Here is a 20026-nt window from a genome sequence, read left to right on the forward strand (position 1 = left end):
ACTTGCATTTACTTACCTAACTGCTACAATAATAATCAGCTTTTCAGCATAACATGAAATCCTGTTCTCCAAACTTGAGTACCTGTTTGCCTTTGTAACTCAAAGCATTCCTCAGTCCAGGTGCCCCTCTAGGAGCAAAAAGACTTCAAAGGATGGATCACCATAGGAAATTATAAGAAGGAGAAGGTACTGATAGTTTTCTCAAAAAATGGAAACTGGGCAGAAAAAATGCCTGTTACACACTAGGTACTTAATTAACATCCACTGAATGAATGTTTAAAAAAGTGGACCAATAAATCCAAACATATAGAGGTTTATAAATTTAATCAATCATTCATATATAAGTATTCTTGTGTTGATGAAAATTCCAGCAATATTTGAATGAATACAGTTCTAAATCATTAAGGTTTAATATTCCAAAGGAAACAAGAGCTTGATGTAGAATATCTCCAATGATATAATAAAAGCTTTCTTTTTTCTTTATTTAACGTAGCCTAATTATCTGTGACAACTGAAGGTAGAGACAAATGATATTAGGATATCTCTTGTAAACAAAACTGATAACTAGTTTCCAAATATTATATTATTTTATTATTTTAATTCTAGTACTGGGAATTGACTAAGGGTCACTGTATCATAGAACTATATTCCCAGACTTTCCTTCTTTCTTTTTTTTTTTTTTTAGTACTGGGGATTGAACCCAGACTGGCTGTACCACCGAGTTACATTTCCTATCCTTTTTTTTTTTACTTTGAGACAGGGTCTTACTAAGTTGCCTAGAGCCTCACTAGGTTGTTGAGACCAGCCTTGAACTTGTAGTCCTCCTGTCTCAGCCTTCTGAGTTGCTGGGATTACAGGCATGTGCCACAGCACCAGACTCCAAATGTTATTTAATGTTTCCCCATCCTCTCAGGATGTGTAGGATATAATAAAACATTGAGGGGAAAATATGCATTTTTATACTGAATTCTATAGTATTATTAATAAATCTATGTTTTAAAATATCTGATGAATTTAGAAGATAATTGATAATAATAACAAATAAACTTGGCCTACTTAAATTAATTATTTTTTAGGGAACTAAATATAGCAAATGGTTTAAGCAGTACTCAAAGAGAAAATTAAAGATGGTTATTGATGATTGTCACAGGAAATATTAGAAATTGCTTTAGAATATTTTATAATTTTGGCTAGACAAAGCAAGATGAAGAAAACTATTAACTATTTTTTTCAGTGTTTTCCAGTATTACAAAGCATTCTGTCCATTTGAGCAAATGCAAGGTCTACAATGATGACATCTTTGAAACTCTTTGAAAACCCCTTCTAAATCCTAAGATAACCTCCCAAAGGAGGAGGATATATATATTGAGTGATAGAAATGAAGTGGGAAAATTATATAGAATTGTACTGTGCAGGTTCAGTTTGCTTGATCCTGTGTTTAAGGTTGTATTTGTATGTGGTTGTTTTTACTCATGTTTTTTTTTTTTTAATTTAGATAGTAGCATTTCATTTTGGGGGTTCCCCCCATAAAGATTTTAGAAATTGAATTGAGTGTTAGAGAATTTTAAAAGACCAGAATCTTTTCTTATGGACATTCTTGCTCTTCCTTATTTTCTTCTGCAACAAGCAAGAAAATTTTCCACAGAATTCTATATTTTTAGTTAAAATATGTTTTAATGGTAACTTTAATGTATATAGTATCTGACATGATAAAGGTGAAATAAATTATCACTATATTATTGAAATCAGATATGTTTTGTCAAGGACTGGTAAAGAGATTTTATCTCTATCAGTTACTTTTAACCTGGGACAGTATGTTCTGTTTTATAACTTGTTGTGTTCTGCTCTGACACTATATAATTAAAAAAAAAAAAAAATTGAAGGTTGGACCTTATTGGTATCTGGAGTGGTTGAGTCCTTACTTGTTTGTCTGCTTTGTGATTGGCTGAACACTGTTGCTAAGCTTGTTTTTTTGTTCTTAGAGAAAGTTAAAAGTTGAGGGTGACCTATTTGAACTTCATCCTGCTACTTTTGACTCTGCTTTGCTCTTTCCTCTGATCCACATATTTTTTTTCCTGACATCTTCTGAGGTTTACTTTTTTAACTTACATATTCATAAATCTAATGCATAACATTTTAACATTTTAAAATTTTAGTTGTATGTTCGTGGTACACACATTAAAGTACTATTGTTTAATTTAAAAAGTGTGGTTGAAAATTTGAAAGTTGAACTTAGACCAAAGCAAGTTCCAAATGGTACCCAGCAAATGCTTTTTTTAAAAAAAGCCTGCCTATTATAAACACTAAAGATTATCTAGATATCAATAATATCCTTATAATTTAGAACAAATTCAAAGTATTTCAGTTAAAATTTGTTTTCAATCTAAATGTAATGTGAAATATAATGGAATAGCTATTAGGTCAAATATTTGTGATTTAGGATAAAGGCTATTATTGATCATATTGACATTTTTGCCTAAAGGATAAGATTAGCTTTATTCGTGGTTTTTTTTTCAAGAAGTAATAGAAATATTGATAATCCTTTCAGTTATAGTCCAGATCTAGGACAAGGATAGAGGAAAGTTCTGTTGGAAGATGAGTTTGGTTTGTATTTTAGTAGTACTGTTGTGATTCCCAGTTCCTTTTCTCCTTGCGGTTCTATATGCATTGAAGGGAATAAGAATCAACTAAATTTCCTCCCAGCACTCTGCTAAAACCAGTAGAATTCCTTGGAGCATTCATTCTTGGAACATAAAAGCCCAGTCCAAGCCATAGGTGAGTAATATAGAGAGCTACAAAGTAGCTTGGATCCTCCAAACTTACTGTGAGTTTTAGGGTATAGCTCATGAGATGTGGTATGTATGTATATCAGTGATATTCAAATACATTTAAAATCATTAGCATAGAGCCAGATGTGGTGACATACACTTATAATCCTAGTGACTCAGAAGGCTAAGGCAGGAGGATTACAATTCAAGGCCAGTCTGGGCAACTATTGAGACCTTGTCTCAAAATAAAATTTAAAAGTGGGCTGGGGATCTAGTTCAGTGGTAGAATGGGTTCAATCCCCAGTAAAACACACACACACACACACACACACACACACACACACAGTTAGCATAGTCTTTAATCAAATAATATTATCAGAATTCTGACACATATAGTATCTAAAAATGGCGCTTTATTAACACTTTAAATTCAAATAATGTTTAATTATCAAATCAGGACAGTGAGGTTAATTTATGTTTTAAATAAATTTGAAATTAAAAGGTTATGAGTGATAGTGGCAATATTCCTGTATTTTCTTGTATTGTAGTATCAAAAAAAAATGGATTCACACAGATAAGTAGTTTTGAATGAAAAATTTTTTGTTTTTTTCTTCGAGGGCTGGGAAATCAACCCCAGACTTGGTGCATGCTAGTGGCAAGCTCTCTACCATTGAATTATATTCTTCTAACCCCTAAAAACTTTTAAAATAGTTCCCCTTGCATTTTTAACACACTGCATAGTTAAATTGATTCAAAAGCTTGAACAAAGATGTTAAAATAATTATTGATTTCAGATAACTACTTCCGTTCTTTCTTAGATGTAGAAGTTAAGACAAGAATCACCAAAATTTACGATATGCACTAAAACTAAAGAATCATGATGGGATATAAAATCCTTTCTTTTGACATTGTGAAATAGACTTTGATATCCTTTCAGGAGCATGTACCTGGCAAATGTGCTTGAGCTTCTCTTGGCATTTTTAAAATAAAGCACCCACTTGTTGTATTAGTCCATTCATTCACTCACTACTGTGATTTTACTCAAGAGATGTAGACAAGTATAACTTTTTAAACAAGACTAGAACTGATTATTTATCTATCCCTGTCCTAATCACTGACACATTTGCAAAAATGTTCAAATAAGTTCTTAAATGACAGAAGAAGCTTTATTTAGTTCAGTAACTGAATTATTGATGCAACATATTAGAGCACTCTCAAATTAAATTTTCTTCATTTTATTTTTTACAGTTCTGGTGATTGAACCTGGGGGTACTCTACTACTGAGCTACATCCCCAATTCTTTTTAAATTTTGAGACAGGTTCTCACTAAGTTGCCTAGGCTGGCAAGTTGCTGGAATAATAGACATGTGCCAACATGCTCAGCTTCTCTAATTAATTTAATGTCAATATACATTTGTAGATTACTTTAAAAAGGAAATAAAAATCTAATATTTCATAATATCTTCAAAGTCCTTATAAGGAATGAATTCTAAGAAATAAAATTTGGGGTTGGAGATATAGTTTAGTGGTGGAGCACTTGAATAACAACATGCAAGTAGTCTCCAGATGTGGTTCTATACTTTGTGCCCAGGTTAAGAAATAATAACTTAATATCCTCTTGGAAAACAAGAGACCTCAGAAGGAGGTAAATAAAGAAGGTGATTTCAAGCATTTAAAGGACCTACAAGAAAAGATACTCTCAAAGGACCTGAACAGAGGTTCTTTGAGCTGTTCAAGTAAAGCATATATTCCAAAATTCTATTTACCATTGGTAATAATCACTGGGGGAATGAGAGGAGGTTGTATAGATAGGAAGGGCAGGAAAGCTGTTAGAAACAAAAGACAATTTGGTTTTAAATTTTTAGAGTGTTGTCATTAGTATATTGTTTCATTGAATCAAAATTATCTTTAATATGAACAAATTATTTAAAATTCAGTCATGATTAAGCTAATAACTTATTAATATGCATTTAACCATGGCTAAAATGTAATCTGCAAAAGAAATAGGACTTGAGAGTTTGGCTCTTTCAAATATGTGAGCTCAGGATAAGTTAATTATAATTAGGTTTGGTTTAATCTCTTTTGAAAAGATAATTTAAAAATATTATACCTGGATAGTTGCTTGTATTTAAAATTACAGGTTATAAGCTGGGTGTGTTGGCACATGCCTGTATCTCAGCTACTCAGGATCACAAGTGTGAGTCTAACCTTGGCAACTTAGAGAGACCCTTCTCAAAATAAAATAAAAAGGACTGGAATATAGCTCAGTGATAGAGCACCCCTAGATTCAATCTCCAGTACTGAAAATTTTACAGATTCTATACTAAACCAGTTCTTATATCTTATATCTCTACTAACAGAGGCACTATGAAAAATTTTAAAATATTTTTCCTATGTTTACATTTTAAGGCATAAATGAAATTCAGCCCTCAAAAACTGTCTTAAAGCTTATATTATATAGAACATATACTTAGTCTGAGAAGTATTCTCTACTTTCATGTCATAAATTCAGCATCTTCAGTTACCTTTTATTGACTTTGTATCAGGATTTCCTTATTCTCCTTTAAAGACTTCAGTAATTGTTAAGAAATTTAGAATAAAGCCTTCTCAATTTCCCACCACACTCACCTTTTCCTAAGTTTCACAGTATTCCAAATTAAACCTATTCCTTATTATTTAACTCAATAATTATGCTGAAGAGTAATTAGCCTCTAAAAGTTATATATCTGAATAAAGTTTCCTATTTATTTCAGTAGACATTCTTTCCTATCATTTCACCTGAGATAGCCCTCAGGATAATTAAAGATAAACTTGGTTACAAAATGTTCTGTGAGTCTTGTTCCTGTTCTATGAAACAATGGCCTGTATACATGCAGTGGCTGACTTGTATGTACCTGCCTTATTTAACAAGTGATCCATACAGGCTGTTGCCAGAATACTTATAGCTGCCATCCTGGGGGTTCAGGAAAACAGGCACACACACACAAATAAATAAATAAATAAATAAATAAACAAAATTCAAAGAAGCTTGGGGAGTATCTGTGGTTTTCTAGGAGAAAAGGGGCATAGATGCTGAAAAACAGAATTTATTTAGTAGAGCTGAACCCTGGGACAAGTTGATTCCCAAGCAGAGCCTACCTGAGCATATAATGACCCAAACTTCCAAAAATCTGTAGACTTCCCAAATATTAACAAAATAATATTGGACTTGAAATTTATTATTAAGATTTTAGTTGAGTTAAAATTTTATTTTTAAATGGAAACATTTCTTTGAAGTTCATTTTACACACACACACACACACACACACACATACACACACGCACACACCACTATATGTTAGGCCATGAAGCATTGAAAATACACCAATAAACAAAAAAACAAAACAAAAATCTGATTTTTAATAGAGCTTACATTCTATTGAGACAGACTAAATAAATAAATATCACTCACAATAAGCAGTGTAGATTAGTGTAAGAAGTTTTCTTTCTTCCTAAAACCTATCACTTATTTTAAGAGGAATGGGAGGGAATGTGAGGAACATTTAGAAGATTGGGTAAATTCATATGAGATATGTAGTGAAGGAGTTTTGAATAGCATGAGGTCACCAGAGGCCTGGAAAGAGACAATGAGAGGAGTGACGGAGATGAGGAAATAGGAGAAGCTCTCAAAGACCAAGATGACCCACAGCATCCATGACTGATTTTCTCTATCTCCCTTCCTCCCTCACTTCCTTTATTCCTTCCATCTCACCCTGAGTATAAGCAAGGGAAATATATTTTTCTATCTTTCTGCCTTCTTTTCTTACCTCCAAAATCAAGAACTCAAGCCAATATATAATCATCAAATTTTTAGAAATATATATTCATTAAAAAAAGCAATCTCCTAGAGTAACTGCTGGTTTAGATTCAGACAGCCTGGATTCTAATCCCAGGCTACATTTTACTAGTTTTATAACCTTAGATAAGTTATCCATGTTTTATGAATTTGTTTCACTAATTTGTAAAATAAAAATAATTAAATCTGTTTTATACATGTAAAATACTTAATGTTTGATACATAGGAGTTGATTTGTTACTAATCTTTTTAATCATTTACCTGAAAAACCTGACCACTCACTTTAACACACTGAATCTTTGGGTAACTTTCTAATTTAAAACCACTGACACTTTTTGGAATACTGCTTACTGCTAAGTATGGGTAATGGCCCATATTTCTGAATCCCTGCACTGTGCATTTCTAAAACAAAACAAAACAAACAAACAAATACCTGAAACAAGAGAAAAAGAACAAAGGTTTGTCAGCATTCTTGCTTCTTTAAAATAACGATTCTGAAAATTAGATTGAAGAAGTAGAAAGCAAAAATGAACAACATAAAATTAAAGATCAGTGCTAAAAGGATCTGCATGTACCCCAAATATGATGTTGAAATGGAAAGTGCTTAACAGACAAGCTATATATATATGAAAACAGGAAGATATGAGCTGGAAGAGAAAAATCTTGACAAAATTAGTTAGCAGAAGTAACCTTATAAACCAGCATTTATTTTAAGTGAAATATTTTAAATGACAAAGGGGTTTTGAAGAATGCTTAGATCACATAAATCTAGCAAATCTTCCTCCCATTCTTTTTTTTTTTTTTTTTGGTACTAGGGATTGAACCCAGGGGTATTTTACCACTGAGCTACATCCCTAGTCCCCACCCCCCTTTTTTAAGAAGTTCTTTGGTTTAAAGGCTGAAACCATTATTGTATGTTTTCTAACCAGTTGTTAAATATAACTGATCCAATAAATGTGCAAATCTATATTACTTTAGTATACCTTTATTGGTTAGGGAGAAACTTTAAGGTTTAACATGGCCCAGAAGAACATGATTATGCCTTTTACCCTGATAATTATTCTTTCTACTAGAATATACTTGTTCCTTTTCTTGAATCTGTTATAATTTTTTAAATACCTGTGGTTTCAGGGAAGACAATTGGTCAAGGAACAGATGATTTGAGGGTTGTCTCCTAAATTTCAAGAACTAGAGTACAATGAGGCATGAATACCTCCATAAGGGAATTTATTACCTCGTTGCAGAGACCATGTTATCATATTGCTGCAAACTGAATGACTTACTAAGTTTGGTTTGTTTGTGGCTGAGTGGGCATTTGGTTATACTTTTTGCGGGGGCGGGGGGCAGCTGTGCTCAGTGGAAGAGCCTTTTCTGTGGAGCTTCTGTAGCCTTTTGTTCTGTTAGCATGGACTCAAGGAACCTATTACCTTGTTGCTGGTCATTGTTGCTTTAGACCCAATGAACTCCTTTTGTTGGGTTTCCTTAAAGTACCCATCTCTCCTGCTTCTGTGTCTTTGTTAAGACCTGTCTCTATTCTCCCCAATCCTCTCAAACTTTCTTATCCAGTCTTATTCAATCATCTCTATAAATGCTCTAAGTTCCATTACAAATGTCTCTTCAGGAAGCTTATCTTGAACCACCACTCCAAGTCTGGACTCTCTAAGTATTTCATACTTCTATGCTAAAATCAAGTCATTTGGCATTACTTTGCTCTTATATAGGTATATCAGCTTGTTCTTAAGGAAAATGAAGATGAAACTATTCCTGCTAAAGATACAGAGGCACTTAGGAAAGAAACTATGTCAGTATTACTATTACTATTACTTCTTTGAGTAGATGTCAGGATTCTTCCTAAAAGGAAGAAAATGTTGAAATGAATTGTTTAAATAGCAGACTTTGTAAAATACTGCTGTCCTATATTGATAACCTGTATTAAATATCCTTTAGTAAAACTGTATTAAAGTCCTTTCTAATCACTGTTCTGTACTCAGGATGTTCATCTTTTCAGCAGATGTTTATTATATGCCTGTATGAGTCCACTACCAGATACCTTCAGTAGGAAATTTGGCCTACTCAATAATTAAATCCTTAGGGAAAAAAATACAAACTTTTTATTGAATTATTTGGAACAAAACATGTCCAGAAGTGAAATCTACACAATGATGTTCGATAGCCAATTAATACATTTGTTGCAATGTTTGGTCACTGTAGGTTTATAAGGAGGCATCTTTTTTTAATGTTAAATAGACTAATTCACAATACTGCTCTATATAAGAAAGCAGAAATTAGTACTCTTTAAAATATTTAGGTCAGTCTTTGTAAAGACCATAAAGAAATCTTAACATTTAATGGCTTGAAGTTTCTCTGTAAACCACTGAATTAGAATGTGTTAAAATTATTTTTCTTTTCATGTAAGTCAGCATTAACATAAATACTTTCTGGAAAAAGAAATCCTAATTGGAGTTTCCTATTCAATTTCAGTACATCTAAAATATTTTTAATAAAAAATTATCAAGTTCTAAATATCAGACACTACTATATATATGCTGTTTTCAGTTTTAATCTGCATTTAATTATTTTAAACCATTTTGGGGTCAGCTGAATAGGTACTTTTCCTGGGCTTCTCATTAGAAAATAGAAAGGTAAGCTTTTTCCATTTTGCAATATATAATAATTTTAATGTCCCAAATAAGGTGATACCCTGCTAGATAACTCAAATTCTGTCTCCTTCAGAAAACAGAATCACAGCTGAACTCTTCTAGTACCAGAGTTGTCAGTTTTCATGTACTTCTTTCATTTTCTAATTTTTGTAGCTCACAAGTCCATACATCAGGTGCCTTTATGTTCCCAAGTTATTCATTTACGACCAGTTTATCTTAGAGGGCATATCATATTGCTGCAAACTGAATGACTTACTAGGTTTGGTTTGGTTTTCGGCAAAGTGGGCATTTTCTGTAGTGCCTCTGTACCCTTTTCTTCTGTTAACATGAACTTAAAAAGTTTTCTAGGCCAGTAAAAAAATATTTTGGGTACTTTTCTTTTTGTTTTTTTAAATTTTATTGTTTTTTTATTTTTTAATTTTTTGATGGGTGCTGTAGTGACTTTAAAAGCAGTTTATGAGAACACATAACACCTATCTTATTTATCTGGAGGAGATAAATAAGAAATTACCTTTTTAAAACTGCCATTTTATTTGTCCTAATTAGTTATGCGCAAAAGTAGAATGCACTTTCACATCTCATACATAAATGGAGTATAACTTCTCATTCTTCTGATTGTATATGATGTAGAATCACACCAATTGTGTAGTCAATATGCACATAAGGCAATAATGTCCTATTCATTCTACTATCCTTCCTGCCCCCCCATACCCACTTCCCTCCCTTCACTCCCCTCTGCCTAATCCAAAGTAACTTTATGACTGCTCAAGAGCTAAAAGAGTAACTTAGTCTCCTCTGAGATATTGTAACCTTACTCCTAAAATTGAAACTCATTTTCATTTGTGACTTCTATTCTGTGGACACATCACAGAATCACATCACTCCATCAGTACTTGTTGATTTAATTCCTTTTGGGAAACTCTGTTGTGGTGGTGGTGGGGGGGGGGGGGGGTTAATTTGTGGCAGGGATGGTATCCAGGGCCTCCTGCACAATAGGTGAGCACTTTACCACTGAGCCACACTCCCAGCCCTCTGCTTGTTTGCTTTCGCCCTTCCCAACATCATTTTTTCCTTAATCTGAGAGTGTAAGCTTTTGAAAACACAAGAGCAAATATGGAAAAAAAGATCTAATTTAGAAGTTGATTTTTTTTAAAGAAGTTAATATGTAAGGAAAGAAGTACTGTTGTCAGAGGACTCGGGATATTTGGGTTGTGGATCCAACAATGTCAGTTATTTATGTTCTTTCATAACCTATATTTTCTTAAGTTCCTCATCAGATTTCAGAGAGAGAAATTCTTTCTTCAAAACCCAGGGTACTTATGAGGAAATATTAGAACATTTAAAGCCTTTCAATATACTTTGAAAAAGAAAAGACAACTGAGGTCTGCTACCAAGGCTTAATGTCTGTGGAAGAGAGTGATATTTATAGATTCTATACTGTTTGCCAAAAATAAACTTTACATTGAATATAGGCCATGATCTCATACTTGTTCCTGCATTCTGTGTCCCATTCGGCGTTGTTTGGAAATATCGGAAAAGAAGAAGGGAAATTTCAATAGTTTATAAATTTAAAGAGAACTTGATTCCTCCTGGAGCTGGCAGGGTCAGTCTAGAGGTTGGCCGCTGTTTGGCTCTAGATTTGTGGACGAGCCAAGTGGGGGCAGGAGGATAGATCCCTGAGGCCCGAGGCCTCGCGGGGCACCTTCAAGCCTCAATGCACGCTCACCTCCCTGCGCACCGCACTGCTTCTGAACCTGAGAATTAGCTTGTCGCCAGACTCCTGGCCTTCCAAGTTGTTTTTCGCCTGGCCGCGTCAGGTCGCCCGCCGCCGCCTGCCCGTCGGCGCCGAAGGGACGGGGTTATGCAGAACCGGGGCCCCCCATTGGTGGGCGCGACCTCCAGAGCGGCGGACTGACAGGCGTGGGGCGGGGCCGCGCGGCTTGTTTGTCGGTGCCGCCCCGCCCCCGACGTCCGCGCTGACTGAATCGCTGCATCCCAGAGCCGCGGCTGGCCTCCCTGCTCTCCCTAGTTTGTCCGCAGTCGTGCCTGCGCCGACATGCGCCTGGCCACCGCGGCGAACGAGGCGTACACGACCTCGTTGACCGTCTCGGAGCTGCTGGGCTGCAAGCAGTGCGGCGGGGGCCGTGTCCAGGACGAGGTACCCGGGCGAGGGGCTGGATGGGCGGGCGGGTTACCTGGCCGAGTTGCTTGTGCTGTGCGGAGTCCAGTCGCGTTGCGTCCCTTCGTTCGTACCTAACAGCATCCGAAACCGCTCAGCAGGGGCGCGGGAGCCGGCGGAGCAGCCACAGGCTGACCTCCCTGTTCCGACGCGTGTGTCTTGGCCATCTGGCAGAGCCCAGGTGAAGGGGCGGCCTGTGTTTGGCAGGGAGACCTTTTCTATCCAGAGTCGACCCCGGGCTATAAAAACGCTGAGCTGGGAGAGACAGCTGACTAGGTCATTTAAATGGAAGTCTCCAAAACATAAATAACGTTGTTTTCTGTACAAGTCTCCACAAGTCCGAAATCCAACAAAGCTCTAGTCTTAGCGTAAAACAGCCTGTGGATTTTTACCTCCTGGTGTTGTCAAAACAGATTATTCAGCTACCCTCACCCCCTCTGCCTCCTACTTTAAGAAAAAAGGGAAAGATACAGTTTGAGTCCCTGGAAAGAATGTTGCCTAGAATAAATATGTTCTGCAAGCTCAATGACGTTATGCACAGGGTTTACCCTTGTTTATTAAACCATCTCTGTTGGGTCTGAATTGGCCTTCAAAAAGAGATGTTTAATTGTATTTTTTCTCAATTGATGGAAATAGAACATTTGAAAGTTACTAATGTAATCTTAGCCAAACTTTGAAGCTTTAAAAGGCTTTGATTCAATATGCAATTAGGGAGAAAGTGGAGAATTTTTAATTGAGATACGAATTGTTATTGCTTTAGCTCAAGATATTTAAATGTGAATAATTTCTCTGCAGCTTTGCCCATTAAAATGACTCAGGTTTAGTAATTAAATTTTATTTACTTTTTTGGCGAATGGAATCTGTCTTATCAACACAGTATGTATATTATGAAAACTTAAACCTCATGAAGGGTATAGAACAAATTTTTTTTTTAGATTTTAATACTGATGGATATATATAATATTCTCCTTGTTTAAAGACAACAGAACAACCTTTTAAAAATCTCATCACATTGTTTTGGAAACTTTACCAAAGTGAGAAAACAATATGAAAGTGTTGAATTAGCATTTACAGTTTCTGTTTGCAGGCCATAACAGATCTTTTCTCTTTTTGAGTAGAAATTAGTCCCAATCATCATGCCTGAATAGATCTGTTATTTCTGATTCTTGTCCAGATCTCGAATTTCTAAATATAGCCATGTACATTTTAGCTTGTCCATTGATTGTAGTGCTTGTGGGATTGTGTTCAGGAAACTGGGAAGCTTTGTATAGTTGTATTTCATTTTTAAAACTTCCAGCATGTGGGAAGTTAAATTAGGAAGTAGTGCTTTATAGGAAAACTAGTCACTTTCTGAAAGAATTAATGACACAATTCTTTCAAATAGTAAGCTTCCATAATGCTTTTAAATTAAATACTTTCCAGGAATGGAACTCCTCAGAGAAGTATAGGTCACACATAAGGCCTAAATCAGATTTCCAATGAAATATTTTGTGTGTGTGTGTGTGTGTGTGTGTGTGTGTGTGTGTGTGTGTGGTGTTTTAATAGGCAAGCGCTGTACTGTTGAGCCACATCCCCAGCCCCAAATGTCAGTAAGTTTTGATTTCATTTTTCTAAAATGTAGTTCATAGGATACTCACAAAAGAGAGGAGCCTGTACTCTCCTTATTTCTTTGTTTTGTTTTGCAATACTGGGGATTGAACCAGGGATACTCTATCACCAAACTATACCCCAATGCCCCCTCCCTTTTTGGGGGGAGACAGGTTGCTAAGTTGCCCAGGTTGGCCTTGACTTTCAGTTCTCCTGCCTCAGCTTTCTGAGTCACTGAGATTACAGGCATGCTACCATACCCTGCTTCCATACTTATAAATACCATAGTAATGTTAATGAGAATTTTAGAAGAAATACTAGTATGCTGTACTATAGTAGGGATATTTCTTTGTAATGCTTCTAGATCTTTTCATTTGTTTAAATATTTTGACTGTCAGAAAGCCAGCAGCCAGCTATAGGCAATAATTCTTCCAGAGAAGGGTGAGTGGGATTGGGACTTTCACTTTTTATACAATAAATCTTTACCCTTGTTTAAATGTGTTTCAAAAAACAGTTAACTAGCCAGGCACACTGGTGCACACCTAAAATCAAAGCAGCTTGGGAGGCTGAGGCAGGAGGATCATAAATTCAAAGCTATGATCTCAGCAACTTAGCGAGACCCTGTCTCAAAATAAAAAATAAAAAGGGCTGGGGATGTGGATAAGTGGTCAAGTGCCCCTGGGTTCAATCCTGAGTACAAAAACAAACAAACAACAACAACAAAAAAACAAAACAAAAACCACTTAACTGCTTTTTTAATTTTTAAAATGAGATTAGTATTGATATTGTGATTATCAGTTATATGCTATAATATCTAGACATGTTTTTTTTTGTTTGGTTTGAACACTTTTTCTAGACATGTTTTGAAAAATAAGCAACAAGTACAGAAAGAAAAATAATGATATGCTTACTTTTCAACTATTTTTTCAAGTTACATACTCTAAGCCAATAACTTCTTTTATTTTGTATTTGTAGCAAATCAATCATTCTTTTACTTATGGATATTGGTATAGATTCATAAGTGAATCATTAACAAATTTGAAACACCTTATTAGAACTGTATTTTCAGTCCACAAACACTGATTCATATAGCAACATAATACAAACATTGTCTTTCTCTGATACTATCAAGAAGGCACTAAGAATTTTCATACTCTGAAAATTAATGTGTTAGTATTACACATTGATGAGGAAATTGGTTTGAAGCAATAGTATGATGGTAGAAGTTGTTGCTACCTCTTTCAAAGATGATTATAGCATTGTTGAGGGGAGGGGACCTAAGTTCTTATATTAGTTTTTCCAACCACACCTTCACAGACAAATCTGTAAATTTTGTGCTGTAATTAGCATCTACATCTGCTTTTCAGCAAGGCTATTTGCTGTTTGCAGTTCTGCCTTCTAGAATCTGGATTGGCCAAAATTTGCTTAGAGTCCATTTCTCACAGCTACAGATGGACAAATAATCCTAACAATCATTTGCAAGTGTAGTGTACCAATTTAAAAATGGAAAGAAACAAAACAACAATAAAAGGTGGAGAAATATTGAAGTAACCTAAATAGGAAGTTACAAAATGCATATAGTTCGGCATAATCACCCCTTATTGAACACCTGCAGTGCTTTTTTTGATAAAATACCTGCTAGAAAATAGAGTATGACTATTTTGCCATAGGACAAATGTTTCAAAAGTGGAAAATCAAAACTTTTAGAAACCAAGAATGTATCATACAATAAGAGTGATATCTAAAAGGATCTCCAAAATGTCAAAAACTCTGAGAGAGGCTTGAAAGAGTAATAATTAAAGATGCCAGCTCTAGAACCAGACTTCCTATATTCAGCCCTCAACTCCACTATTCATTAATACTGGCTCTGGGCTGAATTTGACTTGTTATCATTTAGCTGAACAAAATGGAGATTATAGTAGTACCTGTCTTTAGACTGATTTTTTAAAAGTCTAAGACATTGATTTTTTTAAAAATGAAGATTGGAGAATACTAAATACCTCTTCCAGGCCTTAATCATAAATTACATGCTCCTTGCAAGGCTAGTGTCTCATCAAGGAATGAGTACAATCACAACACCAAGAATTATTGTATAATTGTATATAATCCACCCCAAAGAGTGCTTGTTTTTCTTAACATCCTATTTTATTTTTTTATGATTCTTTGGATTTTTCTTATTGATTTTTTAAATACATGACAGTGGAATGCATTACAATTTATATTACACATATAGAGCACAATTTTTCATATCTCTGGTTGTATATAAAGTATATTCACACCAATTTGTGTCTTCATACATGTACTTTGGATAATGACTTAACATCCTACTTTAAAACATACAGAAATAATGTCATTTCTAAAGGAATCAGACAAGGGGAGGCTTGGCCATTGAAGACTAAAGGAAAAAGGGAGGCAGTGGTATCAGTTGGGCCACTAAATTTGGCTGAAGGGATGAACTGATTTAAAAAGGCTCAAAAATGACTTATGACCACTGGAAAAGATACTTGTCATACCTGTAAGAAAATAACTCATTTCTGAAATACTCATAGCCATCTTCTTGGAATTGTAAAATAATTGTTTTATAATAGTTTCGTACGTAAAGAATATGTTAATATTGAAACAAGACCAGAATAATATAATTTAACCTCTTTGTTTTGATGCCTATGTGATATCAATTTGCTATCATTTAAAAAAAATTACCATATGCTGTTAATGTAATTTGTAGGATAAAGTTCCAGAAATGGAATTTCTGAGGCTTTTTTTTCTCTTTACAAATAAAAAGATATACACATTATGCCCTTTGTTTACTGCCATATATATATATATATATATATATATATATATATATATATATATATAATCTTAAATATATATATGTATATCTTAAGATATATATATATCTTAAGATATATATATATCTTAAGATATATATATATCTTAAGATCTTTTAAAGTTAACCCAATGGAACTGCTTCATTTTTTTGTTAAGTACTGCTGGCTAATCCTATTAGTTATACTGAATTTGACTGAAACAGTTCTGTATTGATGAACTCTTAGGTTGTTTTTGGTCTTATACTATTGGAAACAGTGTTTCAGTGATTATCCTTTTACATGTAACATTTCATAAATGTGAGTATATCTGTAGGTTAACACTTACGATGGAGTTGTTCATTTAAAGTATATGTGACTTTGTTATTTTGATCAATATTGCAAATTGCCTTCCCTAGAAGTTGCAGGAATTTATATACTCCTTGTACTGTGTGATACTTCAGAACATTCCTATCAGTAATATATAAGAACCAAATGATTGTTTCTCTATTCCCTCTCAAAACACAACCTGTTAAAGACTTTTTAATCGTAAGTAATCTTTTTGAAGAAAAATGGTATTTCCTATTTACAGGTTTGTGTGTGTGCGCGCGTGTGTGTGCGCTTGCTGAGCAGTTTTTCAGCCATTTTTCTTTTCTTTTATTTGAACTGTCGATGTCCTTTACTTGTTTCCTGTAAGGTTTTTATTAATTAATTACATATTTTTAAAAAATTAGCCAGGTATGGTGACACCCACCTGTAATCTCAGTTATTTATAACAGGGATATTATATAATATAATAAGGCAGGAGGATCACAAATTTGAAGGCAGCCTCAGCAAAATTTAAAAAAAAAAAGACTAGGGATCTCAGTGGTAGAGCATCCCTGAGTTCAATCTGCAGTCCAAAAATTGTTTTAGTTCTTTTCTGTGTGACTTGCAAATATCTTTCCCAGCTTTCTGTTCATGTTTGACTTTGTTTATATATATATACTTTGCATGTGAAGCAAAATGACATTAAATGGTATTATATACTATCTTTAGTTTAAATGTTAAATAACCCAGGTAAGAAACCCCTGGCTTTATGTCAATGAATATTTTATTGATACATTATAATTTTACAAAGTAGGATTCATTTTACTATATTCGAACATACACATTACATAATTTGGTCAATTTCATTGTTCATATGTCATCACACTTACATTTTATGACTTATGGGTTTTGTGGCATTCTTAGACCCTCTCCACTGTTTTCTTCTAGTACTGTAATGTTTTGTTTGTTTTTGTGTTTTCACATTTAACTCTGATTTATTGTGAAATAAAATATGATTTAGGATGTCAACTTCACTTTTTTCTGAGAGGCTAACCACTTGTCCCAATATTATTTGGAAAATAATATATTTCTTCCCTTTTTGAAATGACACGTTTTCATATGCTAATATTCCAAGTATAATGTCTCTTAGTTATAATATGAGTAATAAACCCTTGAAGCAGGTATTTTCCTAAAATACTTTTTATTCAAATAAGATAATTTTTAAAGATTAATGAGAAGGGTTAAATGTTGATTTTAGCCTTATAGTTTTACCCAGTAAATTTGGTTTAAAATGTATATAGTAGGATCAGAGATTTAGCTTAGAAAGGCTAGTAGAGTCATCATTTTATATAAATGTCTGTCTTTATGCCAGGATAATGTATTGAATAATAGGATGTGTGGGTTTCTGGCAATTATTGTAGAATATTAAAACTGAGACATATACCTGGCCAGACTAATGAATTAAATGTCTCCTCTAATGAATGGTATTATATACTGTCTTTAGTTTAAATGTTAAATAACCAGGGTAAGAAACCCCTGACTTCCAGTGTAAGATTTGACTTATATAGTGTTTTATTGGATTCCATTGGCAAGATAGCCTACTTTGAATCTAAATCTTGATTTCTCATAATATTCTCTTAAATTTTGTCCTTACCTAATTTTTTTAATCCATTCTGCTCAAAGATTTTCATTCACCTAGACCATATTTCTTGAATTGCTAGCATATGTCCTCTCTGCCTACTCCCATTTTTCTTTAAGATGAAAGTATCTGGATGGATCTGGAGGCTTACACCTATAATTCCAGCTCATTGGGAGGCTTCAGGAAGATCCAAAGTTTAATGTCAGTCTAGGCAATTTAAAGAGACCTGTCCCAAAAGAAAACAAAATACAGAGCTGGGGAGTAACTCTGTAGAGTACTTGCCTAGCATGCACAAAGCCCTGGATTCAATCCCCAGTATTGAAAAAAAAAAAAAAATAAGAAGAAAGTATTTGGTTTATATCATGAATCTTTGGAAGTAGTAAGGAGAATATAGAAATAATATTGTTGATTTTATAAGCAAGGGTTAATCTTTAGTTGTATAAATTCTAAAACATTTTTAATGACACTAGATTGACTAGATATAGTCTTTTCCCCCACCAAAAAAAAAAAAAAAAAAAGAAATTTTTATTATCATTTTGTTTCTGTAAGTACACCATATTGGAAAAATAAAGGAAGTCCTAATAGTAAGATTGTCAGTTTTTGTAGCCACTCTACACTGTCAATAGAAAGTATAGAATTTAGATTGACTATGTAAAAAGGTAGGAAACCATTTATTCGTGATTAGTTGAGCTGTTCTACAATACAAGTGAAATTGATAACATCCTATAAGTAAAAATCAATTTTAAAGCAAACTGAGAAACAAAATAAAGTTCTCTGAAATTGTTTTATTCAACCACAAAGAAAACATGGCTGATAGTACTTTCTATTTTGCGAATTCAACTGGTTTTTATTTCTTATAATATTTCTATCCTTATTGTGAGATGTTATTATAGATTAATGATTACACATCTTCCTGTTTAAGACATCTGTCGGAAGGTATTACTTTTATGTTTCCTGACAAGATGTGTAGGGATTGACATTTTGGTTGAGTTTTGGATGTACAAACACATTGGTCTTATTTTGTATCACTGACAGCCCACAGGGTTGGCTGCTATGTGCTGAACTTTCTGTTCTAGACTTTCTGCCAAGTACTTTATGCAAAACTCTGGTTTTAGCGAAACAGGTTTTATTGTTTTTAGTCAAGAGTCATATTATAGGTTGTTGCTAGCTATGTGATGCGAACAGAAGAGTTGGTGTGTATATATAGACAGGAAAACAAACCACCACGACAAGCCTGTCTCTGTTCAGCTGGTTGTTTTCCCTCCCATTCCTGTGTCCTTAGTTCATGTTGTTTACTGCTGGAAGCCTGAGATGGTGTAATTTTCTTTTCTAGGAACTTGGAATTAAAATTCCTCGACCACTAGGACACGGACCAAGCAGATTCATCCCAGAAAAGGAGGTATGTTGTTTGTGAAAGTAAGTAGTGAATTGTGTGCTTTTAAGGAATGTTTTTATGACCCTCTTCTTGGCATCTGAACAACTGTTGGTCAACAACATGTTTTAAACAGCACTGATAACAGTTAATCATGCTTTGGCAGTGAATCTATGGGATTAGAAAAAGCTGATGTAGGGCTGGAGTTGTGACTTAGTGGTGGAGCACTTGCCTAGCACTCAGGAGGCACTGAGTTTGATCCCCAGCATCACATTAAAAAAATAAAGGTATTGTGTCCATCTACATCTAAAAATATTTTTTAAATAAGAAGCTGATGTAGTCATACTGATTTCTAATATATCATGATGCTTTTTTAATACCCATATTTAATCAAGCAAAGCCAAAGTATATATAGACTGGTTAGGTTTTGTTTGTTTTGTTTTTGTTTTTAAAACTAATAATATTCCACCTGCTTATATGTAGATCTTGCTTAGGTTTGCCTATAAACTGAGTTACTTGATCCTGACCATCTCCATAGGCTGGTATGACCACTAGATTGGGTCTTTAATTCTATGTATGTAAAAGCAACTGTGCTTTATTTTCAAAAGAATTGTTTGCTATTGGTTAATTGTGGTTCTCCTTAAATTGAGTTAGAGTAGGTGGTGTATTTGCAAGTTCTGCAACTTTGATAAAGCAGCCAATCTAGATGGCCTTTAATGTTCAGCCTTTGTTGTTTATCCCCTCCTGTATAATGTGACAGTTTATTCTTCTGTTTTTTGCTACCATTTGAGTTTAAATTATTAATCCCCCTCTTAAGTCAAATTTTAATATGAAATTTACGATTTATGTAACCATGGTATTCCTCTCATT

General features: G+C 34.2%; 1 protein-coding gene across 2 annotated transcripts in view; it reads left to right on the top strand.

Moving 5' to 3' along the window:
- The window catches only part of Sesn1 (sestrin 1), a 105789-nt gene that overhangs the window by 71561 nt on the left and 14202 nt on the right, over window positions 1-20026 (top strand). Inside the window, exons 1-2 of one of the 2 annotated variants that reach the window (XM_027928306.2) lie at window positions 11251-11421; window positions 19118-19183. In XM_027928306.2, coding sequence (XP_027784107.1) covers window positions 11320-11421; window positions 19118-19183 — 168 coding nt within the window. In that variant the 5' untranslated portion in view covers window positions 11251-11319. Of the gene's footprint in view, window positions 1-11250; window positions 11422-19117; window positions 19184-20026 lie in introns of those variants that run through there. The other variant, XM_027928305.3, reaches the window with a different exon arrangement.

This window comes from Marmota flaviventris, chromosome 6 (assembly GCF_047511675.1).
Source record: "Marmota flaviventris isolate mMarFla1 chromosome 6, mMarFla1.hap1, whole genome shotgun sequence".
Classification (NCBI taxonomy): Eukaryota; Metazoa; Chordata; class Mammalia; order Rodentia; family Sciuridae; genus Marmota; species Marmota flaviventris.